Below are 21,937 nucleotides of genomic sequence, written 5' to 3' on the forward strand. Positions count from 1 at the left end.
TTCTCCCCGGGAAGTGAACAAGGCTAACCATTTTAAAGTGATTTTGCTGCCACCTGCCTCGCCGGGACTACAGACCACCGGCTCTTATCGCCACTGTATTAATAAAAATATAGTAGGCCTAACATCATCTGCAGTTGTTTTGTGCATACATTTATAGGTACAATTTGTTTAAGTAACCATCCAAGACTTTCAGACAGGCCATTTTATGCGTCTACGTTTCTAAAACTGCTTCATATATTGCCAATCCTATATCCGCCCTGAATTTCTATTAGTGAGGTCACCTTGGCACTTGTACATAATTCCCGCCTAGGCGCTTAGTGGTGATTATTCGTGGGAAATTAAAACTAAAGTTTTCAGTTTAGTAGGTTTATTATTCCAGCGGTACCGCCGTTAAAATATACGCTGTTGTCCTCAGAACAGATAAGGATTGACACCGCATTTCATAAATATAATACTCAGTCCAGTTTACCTACCCTTTCTCAGAACGCAATAAACGAAAACGAAACTTAAGGAGCTGAGTTGCTAGCGGAAATACACAACGATTGAAGATTATCGCTCGTATATGTGATAGTTACCGTTCATTGTCTTCAAACTAGCGGTAGCTGGCTATCTGGCAGTTTGAGAAAATGGCATTCTTCGGCCAACAGCAACCATTTTCCAATCCGGTGAGTTACTGGCCGACATTCCACACGTGAAAAGACTAAGATTCTAAATTTACGCAGTGGTTCTTTTGAGATATAGGCTAAATTTGCACTCGCAGTTATAATTAATTAGCAGACTCGTTAGAAACCTAATCATTATACCTCATAAATAATAACGTTGGATTGTGTTTCCAGTTTAAGGTTCCTCTGATTTGCAGTCCGTTTGTATTCCTAGTGGAATGAAATGTGTTACTTTTTACACATAGTATATCATATTGCTGCACCGCAGGAAATGCAGTTTTTACAATTACAACAACTCCCTTTAAGCAAATCTTCCATTTTGGAGCAGATCTTTACATATTCGTTAAAGAAAGCTTATTGTTTTCTTGTATCTTATGACTGGCTATGATTTCGTGTAGGCGACGTATTTGTCCGCTTGATGTGCACTGCTAGAATATGTGAAAACGTCTTGTGCATCATTGCATTTAGGAAGTGAGATTAAGATTTACTGCCAAGCGCAGCCATTTACTCTATGTGACAAATTGTTTCAGACTAGGCATGTAAGGAAATGCCCCAACATTTGATTTCGCGAAATCAGAAAATCAATAAATGTGAGAACTTTGTTGCGAAATCAAATTATGTCGTAACTGATCAAATTACCTCGTGACTAAATCTGGCAATAATGACAATAATGTAGGCAAATATACCCCAAAATCAGGCAGTGGAATATCTAGTAATTGTATTGTTCTGTCCATTACACCCGCATCTGATTCTACTAATTCGAATTTCTGCGAGTGGTAGTGCCATTAGTACGAACTGCTTCTGACTAACAGGATCGGCACATGACGCCATTCTCAGCAGAACGGCGAGTCGTTCTGACAAGACACAGAAAAACTTCAGTCCAAGTCTGTTTTTTCCTAAGCACTTTATTTTGATTAAGACCTAATTTGATACATTAATAAAGAAACTGAGAATGAAACTTGTTGAATAATGTTATATTTTTGTTTTCCTATCATCATTAGCCTATCTCTCGAGGAATGACCTTTCATGAATTTGGTAGTTTGCACTCCATGTCGTGGAACGTATCGTACCGTGAGCTGAGTGTATCGTCCAATTTAGATCTATCTCAGGTGCATTGCTCAAGTGTATTTACCTTTTTCTCCAGGGAGTCCCCTTCACTGGATCTATCCAGGGAGGGCTACAGGAAGGCAAGGTGATCACCGTGTCTGGTCGAGTCCTGCCCCAGGCCCAGAGGTGAGTCATCTGCCAGTAGTCCATACTAAAACTTGTTTTAGTATGGGACTGTGTGATGCTACTATTCACTGTCCTGATCCTAACGCTAATAGCACTGATATTGCTAATAAGAGGAAGAACCTGCATTTATAGCTATAGCTCCTTTCAAAGATTGCAAAGCACCCCGAGGCAGTGCAAGACAGCCATATGCCGCTGAAGAGCTGGTCACATGACAAAGAAGGCAAAGAAGAGGTTTGGGAACGTATGGAGCGTGCTCCGGTTCCTTCTTTTATTTCTGAGACTGACCACAGTGAGGCTGAATACTGGTTCCATCTGTCAGTCGCGAAGCTGCTGCGACTTGTCCCCATCATTGCCCGGACCGCAAGAATGCAGTGTCGTTTTGCCATCTAGTGGCAAACTGCAGCATATCGCCACATACATGTGTGAGATGGACTGAAGTGTCCCCCAGATATTCCGTGATTTAACGTCCGCAATATATTGTGATGACTGCACAATCTATTTTTATCACAGGCCAATTTGCAGGCGAATATTAGTCCCAAAGACCACGGAAAAACTGCACCAAACTTTGTTTAATGAATGGAGGAGAACGTTTGTTTCATGTACAGCTGTGCACTCGAACACTCGAAAATCCACCGTGGACTCACGTTACCAGGGAAGCACAGCAAAAGCAATGAGGAGCCCACGCCGTGGGAGACAACATTGACAAATCTGTCTCATTGTGGAACTGTACACATCCTGTCCCCGTACTGTTGCTATACTTACTGTATGCACTTTTGTACATCGCTTTGGATAAAAGCGTCTGCTAAATAAATAAATGTAAATGTAAATACAATGAAAAACGATTCCGAGTGCAGAAAGAATCAATGTAACAAGCTACACAATAGATTAGTATTCATTTGTTATTTGTTGATTGTCTCGCATGGATATGATCCCCTAAGACTTTGCTGACAAGCCCGTGTCCTCTACTCCTCCAAGACCTCCACCGAACGACGATGAAGTTACTAAGCCGACTGTAGTTTGGCAGATGACGAGCCTCTGGCCTCATTGTGCCTCTTGTGGTCATATTAGTAAGGTTTAAGATTAGGCGATTTGTCGATGGTGTTAGAAGGAGCAGGGCGAATCCCTGTGCAGAGATGACTCGGGACACCGAAAGGCTTGAGAGGTTCAGAGAAAATAATGTTCCTTTTACCGACGACTCGCAAGAATGCAAAAAAGTTTTGGTTGGTTGAGTTCACATACAACAAGCAGGGCAACTAAAGACTGAGCAAATACGTGGACCACAGTTTTTAGAGGAAAAATGTTTGTAGCGAAGCACCATAAAATATGAATCAGTCCGTTATTTAAAGGTTCATGATCAACAGTGTGGCAGGAATCACTTCAGAGACCAGGCCAAAATCAAACTTCCAAATGTTTTAAGTCTTCCAGATCCATTGACCATTTAAACATGTACTGTATGTGGATATTCCTGGGGGTAAACGTGTATAATCAATCAGTTTCATGTCAGATAAAAATGATTTTGGTGTGTACATGTTAGAATTAATGGTGTACTAAATTTAAATCCCCAGAGTGCTACCTAAGAGATTCTCCCCCTAAAATTAATGCAAAACTGGGGGCATCACACAGACCTTAGACCAGTTACACACTTCTTTTGTTGCTCACAAGTTGAAGAGCTTTTGTTTGAGGTGTCGCAGGTGTCTTTGTAAATTAAAAACTTTGAGCTGTAGGTTTTTTCTATTATTATTATTTTTGTTTGCTAGAACTTCCCAGCATTGTAGAGCATGGAGTAATGCGTGCTAATAACTGGCTATCATTCTGTGTCACGCAGGTTCCATGTGAACTTTCAGTGTGGCTCAAAACAAGGTTCAGATATAGCCTTCCACTTCAACCCACGCTATGACAGTAATCCTGGGTACGTGGTTGCCAACACCTTTAAGCAGCGATGGGGCACAGAGGAACGGAAACAGCAGGCCCCCATCCCCCGTGGTTCCAACTTCATCCTCACCTTCCTGGTCAACCGTGACTTCTACACGGTGAGGCCATGGTCTCACCACTGTCTCGCCAGACGCTCTCACAGTTACCATCTCTGTCATGGACATAACCATTAATAGAGCCCGGGGGTGGTTGTCAAGAAAAAAAGACCCAGGAAAAGTGTTTGGTTGGATGTGAAGGCCAATGATTGCTTGTGTGAATTATGCATTCGTTTAAACATGTTCCCTTGGGTTCAGACTAATTTTAAGATCTTGCTTATTACATGATAATCACAAGATAATCCCTTACATGCCCTGTAACCCATTATTTTGTGGTGATCTTTGGTGGCATGTAAGTGAGGAGGTTCTCCTTTCTTTTGATTTTAATAATTTATTGCAGATAGCTAAAGGAAGTGGGGCATTTCTCCATCCACTGGCTGCTACAGGACAACCAACTGTAATTGAGTTACAGTGACAGCTACTTGTGTCAGGGAATACTATATATTGTAAAGGGGATCAAAAACACTGGGGCAGAATCATTACTATAATAACGCTACAAGAATCTAAGACTAAGGAAAAAGACTAAGGAAAAACAAAAGCTGGCTCTTTTTTCTCTGGGTACACTTTACTCCCCCTCTCCCAAATTCTTCTAAGGTGACTGCTAATGGGAGCCATTTCATGGACTTCAAGCACCGCCTCCCCATTGGGCACGTGGACACCATCGCTATAGATGGGGGTGTAGTGGTGAACTCAATCTCCTTCTCAAGCCCTCAGGTGAGCATCCATAGTCAATTGGCTGAGCTACTGCAAAGCATTATGGGAAGTAGGAATGGAGGGGGTTTAATAAGTACTTGATTGAGTCTTGACTTTATATACAACTATTCTTGTATCGTGTCTTAAAGACCACAAAAGACATTTTGAACAAAAAAGGTGAAAGAAAACTGAAGGATTACTTACTCTCTTTTCCTCTTGTCTCAGATTCCAGCGCAGCCAGGATTTGCTGTGAGTATCCACCTATGATGAGTTGTACCCATAATGCATGGATTTGCATAAAATTATGGGCTTTTTTAGATCAATCCTGCAGGGCTCTTCCTATTCTTTTAGCCCACTTTATTCTGCTGTCCATATTTGTACAGAACATGTGAAATCTGACAGAAAGATTATTTCTCCTCTTTTCCTGTTCTCTAGCCTCACTATGCAGCACAGCCAGGATTTCCTGTGAGTATGCACCTCTGATGAGTTATACCTATAATATATGGAATTGCTTAAAATGATGGCCTTTTTGTACATCAGTGTTGCATGGTTTTGATTCACTGATCTCAATATGATCTGGATGGCTCTTCCTATTCTCTTAACCCACTTTATCCGGCCATGCATATTTGAACAGACTGTGTGAAATCCAACAGAATGCTTACTTCTCTTCTTTTCCTGTTAACTAGCCTCAGTATGCAGCACAGCCAGGATTTCCTGTGAGTATGTGCCTCTGATGAGTTATACCCATAGTATATGGATTTGTTTAAAATTATGTTCTTTTTGTACATCAGTGTTGCATGGTTTTTATTCACTGATCTCAATATGCTCTGGATGGCTCCACCTATTCCATTAGCACACTTTATCTGCCCATCCATATATGAACAGAACATGTGAAATCCAACAGAAAGCTTACTTCTCCTCTTTTCCTGTCCTCTAGCCTCAGTACGCAGCACAGCCAGGATTTCCTGTGAGTATGTGCCATGAGTGAACTCTAAGACAGCTGTAACCACATGTGTCCAAGTTGAGCAGAAATGGTTCCATTTTGGTTGACAACTCTGTCTGCGATTCTGCTGAGAGCAGCAGACCCCCTGGGTGTGTGACATTTATCAGGGCCTGTTAGTGTTTTATTACTAATGCTCTTCATGGAGTGCAAGGCTATTTGACCACAGTGCACAGAATGAGAACCCAGTTCACTTTCTTCTCTTTTCTTCCACCCTCAGGGTTTTCCACAGCCAGGATACCCAGTAAGTATATCTGCACAGTACTGACACAAAGTAGCATGGCTTGGGGTCTCTCAAGTGGCTCATTTAGCAAAGCACTTTTCCTGAGCATAGGCTGAGATCCTCGGTCTGAGGTTCAAAACCAGCCATCAGTATGCAAACAGTTACTGGGAAACCATAGTCATGGATCAAATTTACTTTGTTCCACCAGGAATAGGGGTAAGCAGGTCAGTGAACTTTTAGGCGCCCTGCGATTCATCAGGTGCCTGCGAGTTGCTTGGGTGATGTTAGTGGAGTACTGCTTCCTCTCTAGTGTGGTGGCAAAGTAGACGTCAGCCATTTCCAAAGAATTTCAGAGATTGTTGCAGTGAGAGGAGTATTATATACAACTGGTGATTCAAAACAGGGTTGCATAAAGGAGAAAAAGCATTAAGTTGCATGACTAGTGTGACAGTGTGGCAGTTAGTCAGGCGCGGGCAGACTTAGACATATGGTGGAGTTAGCAGCTGTGCACTGCAGTAGCAGCTAAGAGCCACAGACACAATGATAGGAGTTTCACTACTAACACCTGAAGTTGCAAAAGGAAATTCTAACATTGTTTTTGTATTTATTTCTTTGTTTTTTAAGCCTCAGTATCCTGCAAAGCAAGCACATCCTGTAAGCCACACACTATGTCCTTGACAGTGTACTCATAATGCACTGAAATACTAATGTTGTAATTTCAACATCATTTTAGTTACAGCATTTTCAAAAAATATTTTCAAAAGAAGAATTTCTTTAAAAAATATTTTTGTCTAAAGACATTTGTAATTACAAAATAACTAATATTCAAATCACAACATGTAGGATTTATTTATCTGAAGCTCCAATTTTTTTTTTTTCCAAGCAATATATTATTTTTAAAAATATTTTCAGAATATTTCAGAAGGAGCATTTCTTTAGATTAGAATACAACTGCAAACATTAATCAAATGTATTCTGGTTTTAAGAAGTGTAAGAATAGTATTTAAACTGGAAAATGGGTAAAATTTGTAGAGCTTTTTTTTTATCATCATCTCGTTCGCAGAATCCGCGTAACCGAAACAGATCTGGAAAGAAATTTCATCAAGGCAGATTAAGTATCATGACAACACCTTGCTAGGTTGCATGCCCTTATTCTTTGTGCGTGGTGATAAGTTTGATTACATACAAACCAATGCAAAGATAGGGCATTTGGAAACATCATTTTGCACATCTGTGCTGTCCACAGAGGGAACCTAGTAACTCTAACCTGTTGAAGTTTACGTTCTGATTTTCTGCTTGATGTTTGAGAATAGTGGTCTGAATGGAAAATGCAAACGCACAGTATGTTCGAGGTGCTCTATCAGTCTGACCTGGGGTCACAGCTGTTTCACGAGCCCCCTCTTTGAATGTCTTTTGTAGGCTGCCACAATGTTTTGGACCCCAGGGTTTGCTATGGTCAGTCCTCCACATGTCTGTCCTCTCCTATCCTGTTAGAGTCTCTTGACTTGTGGGGTTGTGGTGACAGGGTGTGGATCATGAGCAGGATGTGCATGCATAGTGGTGTGACAACCATGAAGAGCACAAAGATCTCTTACCACTTCTGGAGGGGTTGTTGGGTTTTGTTTTGTCTGGGTTTTGTTTCCATGACATCTGTGTGAGGTAATGGTATTCTGACACTCTCTGCTGTGGGTTGATTTCCTTTTGTTTTAGCGCAAGAAAAACAAAATAACTGTCAATGCTTTGCAGATGCTTTGTCTTCAAAGCTTCCGCCTCCAGCTTTGATGAAGCAGTATTTTTTGGCTTAGGGCCAGATTTAGCCTAACCACAAGCCTAGCTTGCCTTGTCCTCACCTTGAAGTAATTAATTTAAGCAGGTGTTGCATTTTTCCCCCACACATTTATTCAAATTACAATGCTCATATCAAGTGTAAAAAAGTTCCCAATCATAAAGTTTCTGAGGGAACAGAAAAGTGTAAGACCCTTGCATTATTTAGTCAATGTTAAAGGCAAAGCACATTGTGGTTGGATCTTGGACCCTAAAGCTCTAACACCTGTTGTGTCAGACTGTCTGACGTGGCAGATGATTGGTTCATTCAACAACATGAATAACCAATAACGTCTCTTTTTCTCCTTCTCCTCTGTTGTAGGCACCACCTCCCTATGCCGCGCAGCAATCCTTTGTAAGAACACCCCCCATTTAATCCTATGTCACTATGTTGGCGTCAGAGCTATAATGTGTAATGTCTGTCTCATGGAAGGGACTTGTGTTGTGGCAATTGATTGACGGGTCCATTTTGTGTTCTTTGTGCACACAGACTATGCCATACAAGAGCATCCTCAACGGGGGGATGGTGCCAGGCCGTCAAATCACCATCCACGGCATGGTCAGCCACACTGCTCAAAGGTGGAGTGCCATTGGTTGGATTTTGCACTGTCATCTTTCTCTGTGTTCATTTGCGACAGCTTGCACAGAATAAAAACATATCTTTGAAATTGTTTCAACACTGTTTCAAACGTATTATGAAACAAAAATAATGACTAGATGAAAAACTAAAGAGGTGGAAAGAAAGTGGATTTAGTTTGTATGTTAGTACATCAGTTTCTGGAACAGTCCTCAACTATCCTAGAATGTCATGAGATCACTTAGCCAAAGGAGCCTCTCTGGGATCTAGTCCTCCCTCCCAGTACAGCATTCGTAATGGTGGCTAAGAGGTCATGAGAGGTTGGATTAGGGGAGAGTCCCACCCACAGAATGCCTATCCAATGCCCACACAGATTCAGCATCAACCTGCGCTTCAACTCGGGGATCGCGTTCCATTTTAACCCCCGTGTGGACGAGAATGTGGTGGTGCGAAACAGCTTCCTGAAGGAGAAATGGGGAAATGAGGAACGTGGCGGGGGGATGCCCTTTTTCAGGGGACAGCCCTTCATGGTAACTCTCCTTGGCAACTGCACCATGGTGCCTGACACCCGATCCTGTGGTTCCACACAGACATTGGTTCTGTTAGTGGCTGACAGTGACTGCTTAGTTCCATGTCACAAGTTGTGTCTTTTTCATTTAACTTGAGAAACTCCAAAGTTTTAATATGGGAGTGTGTTTTAGAGAGAAAGGATCAGCCAAAGTCTTAGTCTGGGAGTGTGTTTCAGAGACAGAGGATCAGCCGAAGTCTTAATGTTGGAGTGTGTTTCAGAGACAGGATCAGCCGAAGTCTTAATGTTGGAGTGTGTTTCAGAGAGAGAGGATCGGAGTGTCTGCTGTGTCATTATAATCTGCTCTCTGCTGGTATTTCAGGTGACCATCATATGCAAGCCCCTCAACTATGAAGTGATGGTCAACGGTGCCCAGATGTTCAACTACAACCACCGTCACACCGTCCTCCAGGAGGTGGACATCCTGGAGGTGAATGGGGATGTGAGCTTGACCTCTGTACTGGTCTGAGCTATGACCACAAGGCCCACCAGCAGCCCATCATTCAGAATCATGTTAATATCAGTTATCATCAGTAATCAGTTATCATCTATCAACCATCTATTTTTAATCAGTTACCAGTTGAAGCAGGATTTTGACAATCGCATAAAATTCTACTGCATTTTAACCAAAACAAAAAGAAGAGAAAGACCCTTCATGTGAGGAAATATGTGTGTGGTTTGTCTGTATACTGGACTTGCTTGCAGGGCTACATTCTATGCCATTCATTTACAATGAAAAATGTTTGTGAAATGAGCCTTGTTTTGCTCTATTGTACATTAAAGCATTGAATTAAATTTCAGTTTCATGTCAGTTTTTAATTACTGTGAAATTTGCAATGTTTGTGCACTCATTTGTGTTGTAGAAACAAGGATGTATTTTAGAGGATTTACTCTTTTCTTTTGTACATGTTTATTTTCAGGTTTCTGCATCAGCCGTCAAAATTAAGGGCTGAACTAATTGATGATTTTCAGGATGAGTTTGTTGTAACCGTTTTCCTCTGGTTTAATATTCGAGTGTGCTGTGCCCTAGTTATACTGAATCAGCGTCTCCCATATTAAACACACGGTCCATTCAAGCAGAGTTCCTGTCTTTAACGATTGGACAGCTAACCCCTGAGGAGTTGGCTCCGTTTACTGAGCATCTACGACATCAAGTGTGTTTATGCAGGCTTTCATCGATAGATGGCAGTGATTGTCCATTTTGAGCGTGGTCATCGTGAAAGTTCTCCCCCGGGGAGATCTACTGTGATCATGATGTATTGGGGCCCGCGCGTTATGCAGTGAACCAGGGTATGGACATAACGGGAGCGAACAAACTGAGTGCATTTAAACATTAACAGCTGCATACAGCAGAATATTTGTGAATAAGCCATTATCAGATACACATTGAAAGGGACCATTTGGATGCGGTGTATGCCACAATAACATTTTAAATTGCCATTGTATTTAATATAGCTACACGTGAAAATGTACAAGAAATCAGATATGCATACATTTCTTCAAGAGGTTACAATTAATCCCATGCAATTGTAGGACTGTAAGCACAGAAATCTGTAATAAACCACTGCACGTGGATATTTCGATGTTATTCCAAACGATTACTCGCGTAATTTTTAGAAGCACTATAATACGTTATTTAATGGCAAGATAACAATGCAAGCCCTAAGGAATACTGGTCATGCAACGTGTGGTAAGCATTTTTTGTTCAGTCACAGTAACATATGCTACACAGACACAGACACACACACACGTGTTGAATTTTCCAGCCTTCACAGTTTATGTCCCGTTGAGAAACGAATTCCTCCTTGCCTCTTGTATTTGTCTTTGGAGGCGATTTTCAGTGGAAATGGACTGTAAGCACCGACCACCATTAGAGGCAGTATTGAATCACAAACAAAGCTGTAAAAGGAGAAACTACGGTAATCTCCCTCTCTCTCTCACGCACACACACACACACACACACAGCACAGTTACTCGCGGATCAGTATATCCCATTGTCCTTTATGATGTCCTTGCGTTTCAAACGGTGGCAGGTTTGCCCATTTCCGTGATCCGTCCATATGGAACATATAGAATATGGGATATATTTAAAGGGGAACTTAAGGAACTAAGAGAAGGACACGGGAGAAATGACACATTGTGGTTCATAGCACGGAGTCTTTAACTGTGAACTTCACTGTAAAACTTTCATGTCGCTCAGCTGCTCTGTGAGTATTGACATCAGCCCCTGGTATGTGAGAGGTAGCAGGACAGAAACACTGCGCGCAAAGTAATGTGATGGCACTAAAGGGTCAGCATTCCTGATTACACCGGATCGATTACGTGCGATAGTAAGGTTCACAATACAAATTATATACCAAATTACCTACACAAATTAAGTTGTTTTTGGAGTTAAGAGTATTGGTTGTTGCGTCATTCTATTTTCAGCTTTGTCCAAATACAGTTAAAACTGTATGAGCAGAGATAATAAGGAGAAATGACTTGACAGTTACGGCAAAAACACCGTTAGGCTTCGGCACTGAAATTACATCTGTACCACAACACCTGGGAGACAGCACCCCCTCCCGGCACAGGCTATTACAGCACGACGATCCTTTTACATACGCGCTCCCTGTCGCAATGTAGTGTTGAATGATAGCAACCCTCCTTTCTCCCCTTTCCACAAACACGAACCCACACATTCATGCAACAGCTGTCAATGGAGAGAAACGAGTGTACGTGGGTTTGAAAGAGGTCGCGAATTAATAAATATCACCTTGTCCTCGAATGAAACCTTATATCATTCCTCATTTATGTCAGTGGGGGGGGGGGGGGGGGGGGGGGTTGGGAGAAAAGTGTGGCAAATCAGTTATATAATAGTTTCAGATAACTGCACACAGAGCGTTGTACATTGCAAAAAAACAGACGCCTGTGTGATCACACTGCGATTGAGGCGTGAGCTAACTCTGTTACCAGCCATTCCACGTCTTCCAGCGTCAAAGTTAGAGGTGTGTTATCATGCGCCTAAAACGGAATATTCCATCTCTCAGTTCTGCTTCTAGATGGCTATTCCCTAAACGTGCAACGCTGAGCATATCGGCGCAAAATGACATCACTCGTGTTTCGGTTTCATTGATGAAACGGGGCGACAGCCCAGCCTGATGGTCCGCGAACCCAGCCATTCACAGCCTCCCTTCGGCCCCTCTCGCTCTCGCACAACGCGGAGACCCGCCGACGCAGGCGCAGTGACTGTAGGCTTGTTGCTTTTCTCTTCGTTTAAAATGCGCTCTCCTCATTTATTGGTGTAAACGCCGCATGTGACTCATCCATCCCAATCACTGAAAAGTGCGCGCTGTCTATGATTATAAAAGCAACACCGCCGACCCACACCCCCTGCAATCTGGCTTGATGGTCTCATTTCGGCTTCACTGGAAAGGAGGATTCAAACTTCCGGCGGAGTGTCATGGCGGCATGAGAGTCTGGTGAAAGGAGAAAAAACAGCCAAGCCCTCACCGCCCAGTTCCAACAGAGGTTTCCGAGGATTTACCTGCTGTTTGAAAATTGCGAGGAAAGGCGCTCTTCGCCTCGGGATCGCAAGAAGCCCACCGCGGCTCCCATACGGCCGGCCATGGCGGCGCACAAACCCGTGGAATGGGTTCAGGCCGTAATTAATAGATTCGACGAGCAGGTAAGAATGAGGGACTGCATGAGGGGTCGCAACCACTGTCTTTTGGGTTTCTGGAGGCAGCTTGCCAGCAAGCTTGTTTGCTAAAAGGGAGAGGGCCTGGGCCAGAAATTGCGATCTGTTCTGTAACTGGCTCAGGTGGTCCGCAGTTTACGGCGAGCTTGCAACTCATAAGGATGGGCGAAGGAGACTGATAACAACTCCTGTCATATTGTCAGAACCACAGCAAAGGGAGAACGCCACGGAGAGAACAACCAGCTTTCTTTAAGACTCATTTTTTGTATGATTAGCTGAACAAATCCGATATCTTGACCAAGACATTTGCTGTCAAATATAAACAATGGGGGCGAGTCGAGCATGCTCTTAACTGTTGTGTAAATCGCTCGCTTGCTGACTACGTGCAGGAGCTGCAGCTTCGGAAGGTTTAGCTAGCTAGCTGGCTACATTGTGATTTTGACGCTCTCAGGATTTTGCACGCCTTGGCAAGCTTAGTAAGCTGCATTAGCAGTTTTACACGATTTTGGTTGTTCGCATTCTCATTCCCATGTTTCATTCAGTTGCCAAGCGGAAGAAAACAAACCGGTCCCAAGTCTGCAGATTTAGATCATTATTTGTGGTCATAACAAAACTAGTTAGCTAGCAATGCATGCAGACGCAGTTTAGCAGAAACAAAGTAATTGCTTGTACACTGATAAAAATGTTGCTAGCCAAGACCCAGTAACTCGCTGATTATTTTGATTTTGCTGGGTGCACGTGTTCAGCGATTATGTAGCATTTCCATGAAAAAAGTGCAAATTGAATGAAATCTTTTAGGAACGAGACACATAGCCACTACTTCCACTCAGTGCTGACAGGTACCGTCCGTCCAAGCACGGACACAGGTTGTGAATGAATAACACAAACGAAAGTTTGCCAAATGCTTCATCCTCAGCTCAGTGTAGCAGTTTAGCACCCCCCCCCCCCCCCGTAAAGACCAGTTCAACACAGACCGACAATGCATGCGACATGTGATACGAGTGATACATTCATGTCATGGAATTTTGTATTGGACCCATGTCGCTAAGGACCACCGCATCGAGGCGCACCGACAATCGTTACGTCCTACTGACCTTAGAAAGAGATTCTTCCGCTTTGCACCATAATGTCCATTGTGTGACCGTGACTTGTGGGTCCTTTCTCTGAGAAATTGTCCACAGGCACGTACGTTTTAGACTTTGAAAAGAAGAAATAGACTTGTCCGTGATTCTAACTTTTTGCATTTATTTTGTTGCTATGTCTTGCACACCAACGTACGTCTTCACAAGTAACGTATTGCCGCCTAGTCCTTGTGTTATGCATATTGTTTTTGGGTTATGTTTAAGGTTAAAACATACATATTTACTTTTGTGAGTGGATTTAATGAAACATCTAAAAGGACACTAATTTCTGCTATGTGGTCCGTCTCCACTGTAATTGCGCTCGGCGTTAGGGGAGCAGCACGAGTCACTTTCTTTTTCATGAATCACTTTTTGTAAGTTTGGAAGTTGAAAAATTTGAGACTGATGTCTCTTTGAATGGGAATGGCACGTGTCTATCTGTGCATCGGTGTTTGTGTGTGTTTATTTTTTTCCAACAAGAGTTTGCGGATGAGTACGTCCGACATTGTTGTGATCTTGATGTCTTACAACTTTGTTAAAGCATTCATTTGCGGTGAAATTATTTAAATCCTGTTTCAGAACCTCACGCCTTACTTTAGTCAATATGCAAGAAGCATCTTTGGACAGATATGTTCAAATTAGTGGAGTAATGAAAATGTCTTTAAGATCTGACACGTCAGTCCTTAAGGGGGAGTGTGTGTGTGTGTGCGTATGCGTGCGTGTGTGTGTGTGTGTGTATGTGTGTTTGGGGGGGGCGTCTGTGTGTGTGTGTGGGCGTGTAGTTTTATGACCCCTTGGACTGTCAGCAGGGCTTCTCTGCCCCTGGTTGGCTCAGGTGAACAGGGGCACCACACATTCTTCAGATCCAACAGTTCTCATCCCTTGTTGTGTAGATGAGTGTGGAGGAGGGACAGAGGGTGAAGCTTCATGAACTGCATAAAGACTGACCTCCCAGATGTCCTGTCAATCACTGACTTGTATAAGCCAATCAGAAGAGTTTGCTGTCCACACCAAAACACAGTGATTAGCTCAGGACATTGATGGCACATTTTAGTTACACCCATTCTGGGGTTCAAAGAGCTGTGCTCATCCATTGTTGCTTTTTAGGGATGGTATCCAAGAGATTTTAGAGGTGGAGGTCCTGGGCCAGAAAAGAGTCCATCCAGCACAGTATTTTTATCCAAAACATTTCATAACATTTCCAAATAAGAAGTAGTTTTGATCATGTGGATCTTCATGAGGGGAAAATGAGACAAAGTTTATATGTAACCTGTGTAGTTATGGGAAACCTGGATGTGTGTATACTTGCTGATGTTTGCTTATAGCGTGTCCATTATTTGCCGAGACACTCCACCGGTGTGCAGTGCGATCACTGCCAATATAAGCGCCCCCCTGGGTTTATGAAGTGCTGCTACAGGTTAAATCTTCTTGGACACATGAACAAGTGCAGTTGAGGCTGAATCTCAACGAGGTCCTTTTCTCCGACAGACTTTACTGAGTCTGGTTCTATAATGTTGGTGAAGATGGATTGACCCCTGACCCCCCCAGGATGAGATCTAATGAAGGGATGTGTCCATTGAGACCGAGGAGTGCATGGGTGGGCTGATGCCTGTGTCAAATGACTGCTCTACTCCTCTGTTGACTCCTCTGCTGACTTATTTATCTTTAATGACTTCTGTATTCGTGTCTTGAATGTGGCTACTCTGTGTTTGGTCGGTGACCGGTGTCTGTTTTTTTTTCCAGCATGAGAGAGTGGCTCTCGGGCCGCGGTGGCTTAGCGGCAACACTCGGCTCATTATGGTCTGATGAAAGTCTAATAGGGGCTAAGTCCGGCTCTTATTGTTAAGCCAATTTGGAGCTCTGTAAGTCAGAGTGGATTGCAGGCGTTAGCTTTAGCGGGAGCTTGGGTCATTGTAAGCTCCAGTTGGCTGTCATGGTGCCTTGATAATGCTCTCTCCTGGAAAGCCCCTGCCATTCACCAGTGGTCCCTTTCAAAGTTAGGCTCCGGTCTGTCTTGTTAGGGGTCCATCTAAAGTCCTTGAACCTTAAAATTTAAAGCTTCACTCAGAACATGTTTTGGGTCCAGGCTGTTGAAAGTAGGGAAGAAAGGGGAGATTTTGACCTCATGCATTTCCCAATGGAATTAAACGGGAAGGTGAAGATGTTTTTGTGTGGGATAATGGGTTTAGCCTGAAGGACTGTGGGCCTGCTTCGGGTACAGGCTTACAGAGATCAGACACCACCTGCATTGGATATGGAGGGAGTGGGTTAAGTTCTGTGTCTCTGCTTTACTGTGACCGCGGTATGCGGGTGATGACCTCCCCTGGCACCCCCTCACTCTGTCCAGGGCGCCACAATATGCCCCGGTTTGCACTGTCAGCCAGGGATGCTGCAGCCTGTGCCCATTAGTAAAATTGACAGTTTGGGACAAAAGTTTGAATTTCAGTTTTGCAGATGATGAAGCTAAAATCTTATGACCATCTCGCTTCGTGGTCATACCCTTATGACCATCTCGCTTTGTGGTCAGACCCAATATGGACCGCTCGCTAAGCGGTCCATATTGGGTCTGACGGTCCATGGTTCGCATTTGTGACTACAGAGATTCGATCACAGCAGACCTGCTTATAGACAAGTCAGACCAATTATTTCAAACAGTATTTTACTAAAATTAATTGATTGTGGAAGTTAGTTGTTGTGTTGAAATTCTGTGTGTTTGAGGCCAGTGTGTGAATGGCTTTACACTGATTGGAGCAGTTTGCTGTTTTCCATGTGCTGCTGTTGAGCATGGCGCTTGTTAAAGGAGAGAGCACCCCTTTGAGCACGTGCAGGGTTAACTGCGCTGTTGGACCTGGAGGTGTCTGCAGGGGACAGCCATGTTTGAGTGACTGTGTGCCATTATGTGAGAAGTTCTTCGTGTTCAAGGAGAGGATGGTGATCCATGTTGTTGGGGACCTGTAAGGTCTGTGTTAGTTTTAGTGGTGTAAACATTACATTACATTTATATTATTGTCATTTAGCAGATACTCTTATAACGAGTGACTTACACAGCATGTATAATAAAGTGGCATGAAATGTTGCATAAAGAGGACAATAAGTAACGCTAACACGTGCCATAATGCTAATACATACCACAGGCATGCAGGTTAACTTCCACATAACCAATTACAAAAAACTTTGGAACACACTTCCATATATATAATTGCATATAATAAGGACAAGAAATGGCATTTGGGTAGGGGGGGTTGAGATGTAGCCTGTAGAGGCGGGTCTTCAGTCGGATGAAACATGGCCATGTTTCAGCTGGAAGAGCAACAGCGTTTGCTGGATTTGGCAGTCCTGAGCCATGAAGACCCCGCTGGCTCTCCTGGGCGTCCCTCTAACACAAAAGCAATCATTAATTATGTTTCTCTGCTTTATCTGTTTTTTTTTTTTCTGTGCAGTCTTTCCTATGTTTTGTGGTTGTTTAAAAATACATGCGAGCACACAATAGCTGGCACTTTCTGGTGCAATGCATGCTGGGATGGTGCGATCAGGGTGTGACCTCTGGAGAATTTAAAACCCTGCCTGTGAAACAAAGTGGCCAGTGTTTCATTCAGGAATGGCGTGTGTGCGTGTGTGTATGTGTGTGTGCATGTGTGTGAGTGTGTGTGCACGTGTGTGTTTGCATATGTGTGTGTGCATGTTTGTATGCATATGCAAGTGTGTGTGCCTGTGTATGTTTTTATGCATATGTGGTATTTTTTGTGTGCGTGTGTGCATGTTTATTTGTGTGTGTTTTGGTGCATGTGTCTGTGTGTATATGTGTGCACATGTAACAAACACTTCTGTGACTTCTCTTACTTCCAGCTTCCAATTAAAGCAGGCCAGCAGAACACCCACACCAAAGTCAGCACAGAGCACAACAAGGAGTGTCTGATCAACATCTCCAAGTACAAGTTCTCTCTGGTCATCAGCGGCCTCACCAACATCCTCAAAAATGTCAACAACATGGTGAGTGAACAGGATCTGCCTGTAGGGGGCGTTGCATGCTCTGCTTGGCAGGCCGGGGCTAGCTGAGTTTCTGTGCAGTGACTCCCTCGGTCGGTCTGATGAGTGACCTGTTTGTCGTCGTCTCTCTCTCCAGCGAATATTTGGGGAAGCTGCTGAGAAGAACCTCTACCTATCACAGCTCATCATCCTCGACACGCTGGAGAAGTGCCTGGCAGGGGTGAGGGGGACATCTGTCTGGCTGTCTGTCTGCGCATCCCTCAGTATGAATGCCCTCCGTCTGTCTGCGCATCCCTCGGTATGAATGCCCTCCGTCTGTCTGCGCATCCCTCGGTATGAATGCCCTCCGTCTGTCTGCGCATCCCTCGGTATGAATGCCCTCCGTCTGTCTGCGCATCCCTCGGTGTGAATGCCCTCCGTCTGTCTGCGCATCCCTCAGTGTGAATGCCCTCCGTCTGTCTACGCATCCCTCGGTATGAATGCCCTCCGTCTGTCTACGCATCCCTCGGTATGAATGCCCTCCGTCTGTCTGCGCATCCCTCAGTATGAATGCCCTCCGTCTGTCTGCGCATCCCTCGGTGTGAATGCCCTCCGTCTGTCTACGCATGCCTCAGTATGAATGCCCTCCGTCTGTCTGCGCATCCCTCGGTATGAATGCCCTCCGTCTGTCTGCGCATCCCTCGGTATGAATGCCCTCCGTCTGTCTGCGCATCCCTCAGTATGAATGCCCTCCGTCTGTCTGCGCATCCCTCAGTATGAATGCCCTCCGTCTGTCTGCACATCCCTCGGTATGAATGCTCTCTGGCATTAACTGGCATTATCTGTCTTATAGAAAGATGGTCACTCATAATCAGGGAGAAGTAGGCTGTTGACCAGTGGTCAGGTAGAATTCCAGCTGCCCCCCACCCTCATCTCTTCTCCTCTGTGTCTGAAGAGCTGAGTGTTGCTGCTCAGAGGGAGGCCTCCTGCCCTCTGAGGCAACAGCACACTCTTCAGAGTCCTTATAAATTAATATCTTTCAATTACCATTTTCAATCAGTGATGTCTTTTGACCTCAGATGGGAACATCTCAGTGTTGCTGCTGTTTTATTGTGTTTAAAGGGTATTTATCCAAGTGTGCTCCTACCATGGCAAGCTCCCTCACAAATAAACACCTTAAGAAAATGAGGGGACAGCTCAGAGGTGTGGCAGTTAAAAAAAGGTGTTAGAGTGCTGAGTGATATTGGGTGTTCATGTGAGGAAAAGTATGGTCTGTCTGTGTGAAAACTCAATGAAAGCATGTAGACTGCCATCTGCTGGCCAGGACATGCAAGCACATCCAGGAATCAGCTAGACCCTGAACGCTGGCAGGCCCCAAAAGGCAAAAGAAATTGATCCAGTGAAGCAAGGAGGTGGGGAGGTCTGGCCAAGCCATAGGCCCCCCTACTAGGTGGAGTTGGGAGGAGGTATTACCGCAACATTGTAAGAGTGGAGTTGGTGGGCATTGATTCATTAACATGGCTATGTGTGATTGTGAGCTCTCTGTCCACACGACCATTGCCTGAGGTCTCAGGCCCTTTGCCAGTTATACTCTGGATTAGCTGCTAAAATTAAAGAGTCTGAATAAGATTTTCTTCACTTAGTCCTCCAAAACTCTTTTTATTCCTCCAAAATTCTGTTTGTTGGTTTGTGTGATTCTGGGGGGAGAGCATGGTGCCATTTGACCTTGTCCAGGCTGTATGAAACCTCTCTCTCTTTCTCTTTCTGAACCAGGCTGTTAGAACTGCTCTCTGACTCTGAACTGGGGTTTATAGCACAGTTCTGTTTCTCTGATCAAGGCCTTGTTGAACTGCACTGTTTTCTCTGAATCATTCCCTCTGTCCGAAACAGACTATAAGGCCTTTGGTTCTTTGCTGAAAGCATCAGCTCTGGGTGTGTAAATTGCACTGTGCACTATTTCCTTTGTGTCCGTGTGTCGTCCTGACACGGGTTTGGAAGGTAGGGGCCATTCTAATTTGACTTCTCCACCTCCTGCCCCCGCCCCCCTTGCCCCCTAAGCAATCAAAGGACTGCCTGCGTCTGGATGAGACCATGCTGGTGAAGCAGCTGCTGCCGGAGATTTGCCACTTCATCCACACGTACCGGGAGGGCCACCCCCACGCTCTGGAGCTGCGCGCCTCTGCCTCTGGCGTGCTCTTCTCCCTCAGCTGCAACAACTTCAACGCTGTCTTCAGCCGCATCTCCACCAGGTACCGCCCCGTTCAGGGGACTGCAGGGTGCGCTCCTGCTCTTACGCCTCAGCCCTGAGATCTGCTCTGCTGCCTTTCCGATCAAAGCCATCAGACCCTTGTGCAAAAACACAAGAGAGCTGCACTGACTGTTCAGATCAGCGCAAACCAGCCAATAGGAGGACAGGAAATGAGCATGTGCAGAAACTCGCCTCCCGTTTGCTGTGTGCATTGGACTTGCAGGTAGTGGAAGTGGTTGGTAAACCTACAGACGGACAGGAAACTGCAGGAAGCTGCAGGAACATAGAGGAAAGGGTTAAAGCAGCCAGCTACAGCTGTGGCCTACTGTAACCCTCTTCACGGCCATGTCAGCCATATTTAGTCTCTGACTATCATTTTCTCCCTTTCTATCTCTCTCTCTCTCTCTCTCTCTCTCTCTCTCTCTCTCTCTCTCTCTCTACCCCTCTCCACAGGTTACAAGAGCTCACGGTGTGTTCAGAGGACAACGTGGACGTCCATGACATTGAGCTCATCCAGTACATCAACGTCAACTGCTCCAAGCTAAAAAGACTTCTGCAAGGTGCACTCTTTCTAGCAAAGCTTTCTACAAAATGCACCGTTATTATCATTTCTTCTGCTTGTTTTTATTTCATATTATTTTCTGTATGTAACTTCCTACACTTACAAAACTTGTCTAATACCTTCAGCTAGTAGGAGATTGTGTTGCTTGTTGCTTGTGCTTTTTGCAATATTTATCATTTTACATCAAAAAATTTTCCATTGATTAACATGGATGGAATGTTCAGAATGTGAACGTTTTAAAAGGTGCAGCTGATTTCACAGTAGGACTCCCACAGTGGCCACAGATACAGACTGTCAAGCAAAGCTGGTAACTGCTAGCACTAAATGCAATATTCTGGAAAAAAGCAATGAATGTATAATCGAATAAATAAGGTCTTGAATTAAAGACCCTGTCACACCTGTGTTATTGTGCCGTAGTTACATGTGCAAGCAGTGCAAGTACTATGTTATTACAAGTGAGTGCTGTGTAACTGCTGGGCAGTTTGACAGTTGAAGTAACTGTGTTGCTGTGTTTCTCTCATCACCTCAGAGACGGTGTTTAAATTCAAGGCCCTGAAGAAGCCAGCACAGCTCAGCGTTATCAACAGTTTAGAAAAGGTTTGTGTGGATGTCCGTTGCAGTTATTTACTTTGTGTAAAGGGTTGTGTTGCGACTGAGGCCAGATGTTGTGGTGCATCTCTGGCAGTAACTCACTGCTGCCACCTGCCTGTCATATCTTTACCTGCAAGTGCTGTGGAGTGTGTGCTGAGCAAGCATGTATGAACTTTAAAATAATGACTCCATTAAATTAGCTGGCTCATCTAGAGCTGGTTGATTGCATCGTTCAATAGGATTTCAACGGGAGCGGCATCTCTGCATCCGATTTGTGGTCTTTAAAGTCTGGAAACGAAACAATTATTAATTTCGCTCTGAGCTGTTTTTACAAGTGTTGTATATTGTTTAATATTCTCATAAAAAATAATATGTATTCATTATTGTCATTTACTATTGATAATTCTTATTAGTGGTGTTAATGGCTTATTTATTGTCGTTTTTTGGTTCATGCCTCATCCCTCCTGCCCAGGCCTTCTGGAACTGGGTGGAGAATTACCCTGATGAGTTCACTGCTCTGTACCAGCGACCTCAGCCCGACATGGCAGGTGAGCACCAGAGGCTGGGGCTCTGGGGCAGCCCCTGTGCACTGACCCTGGATCAGTTTGTTTTTTGTAAGGTGGGTGGGCGGGTGGTTGTGCAACCCAGTGCTAAGCGCTGCTCTGTGTGTGTCCTTTAGAATGTGCGGAGAAGCTGTTTGACCTGGTGGACAGCTTCGCCGAGAGTGCCAAGAGGAAGGCCGCTGTGTGGCCCCTGCAGATCATCCTCCTCATCCTCTGCCCAGAGATCACACAGAACCTGTGCAGAGAGGAGGAGAGTAAGGTCAACAAGGTACTCTACACCGTATACTGTATACCATAGTATATATACCACACTGTATACCGTATACCAATGATTCTCAACCTGTACCGCGACCCAATTTTTAACATGCCAGCTCAGTCACGACCCTATATAGTAAAGTAG

At 44.2% G+C, this 21,937-nt stretch overlaps 2 protein-coding genes across 5 annotated transcripts in view; both read left to right on the forward strand.

Moving 5' to 3' along the window:
* Nucleotides 1-306: 306 nt before the first annotated feature.
* On the forward strand, nucleotides 307-9,517 carry LOC118782840 (galectin-9B-like). 4 transcript variants are annotated; one of them, XM_036536433.1, is made up of 14 exons: nucleotides 307-665; nucleotides 1,807-1,895; nucleotides 3,721-3,925; nucleotides 4,517-4,636; nucleotides 4,841-4,864; nucleotides 5,051-5,080; nucleotides 5,302-5,331; nucleotides 5,553-5,582; nucleotides 5,836-5,859; nucleotides 7,258-7,293; nucleotides 7,985-8,017; nucleotides 8,153-8,241; nucleotides 8,613-8,769; nucleotides 9,130-9,517. In XM_036536433.1, the coding sequence occupies exons 1-14, from the start codon at nucleotides 627-629 to the stop codon at nucleotides 9,274-9,276; spliced, it is 1,053 nt and encodes a 350-aa protein (XP_036392326.1). In that variant the 5' UTR covers nucleotides 307-626; the 3' UTR covers nucleotides 9,277-9,517. The 4 variants fall into 4 exon arrangements, with proteins under 4 accessions (XP_036392326.1, XP_036392328.1, XP_036392327.1 ...); XM_036536435.1 differs by lacking the exon at nucleotides 7,258-7,293; XM_036536434.1 differs by lacking the exon at nucleotides 5,302-5,331.
* A 2,735-nt stretch (nucleotides 9,518-12,252) lies between these two features.
* Nucleotides 12,253-21,937, forward strand: part of nf1a (neurofibromin 1a) — a 96,415-nt gene continuing 86,730 nt past the window's right edge. The window contains exons 1-8 of the mRNA XM_036536054.1: nucleotides 12,253-12,474; nucleotides 17,454-17,597; nucleotides 17,731-17,814; nucleotides 19,632-19,822; nucleotides 20,275-20,381; nucleotides 20,913-20,980; nucleotides 21,447-21,522; nucleotides 21,654-21,805. Of these exons, the coding sequence (XP_036391947.1) occupies nucleotides 12,415-12,474; nucleotides 17,454-17,597; nucleotides 17,731-17,814; nucleotides 19,632-19,822; nucleotides 20,275-20,381; nucleotides 20,913-20,980; nucleotides 21,447-21,522; nucleotides 21,654-21,805 (882 nt within the window). The 5' untranslated portion in view covers nucleotides 12,253-12,414. The remainder of the gene's footprint in view (nucleotides 12,475-17,453; nucleotides 17,598-17,730; nucleotides 17,815-19,631; nucleotides 19,823-20,274; nucleotides 20,382-20,912; nucleotides 20,981-21,446; nucleotides 21,523-21,653; nucleotides 21,806-21,937) is intronic.

This window comes from Megalops cyprinoides, chromosome 9, assembly GCF_013368585.1.
Source record: "Megalops cyprinoides isolate fMegCyp1 chromosome 9, fMegCyp1.pri, whole genome shotgun sequence".
In the NCBI taxonomy this organism is placed as follows: domain Eukaryota; kingdom Metazoa; phylum Chordata; class Actinopteri; order Elopiformes; family Megalopidae; genus Megalops; species Megalops cyprinoides.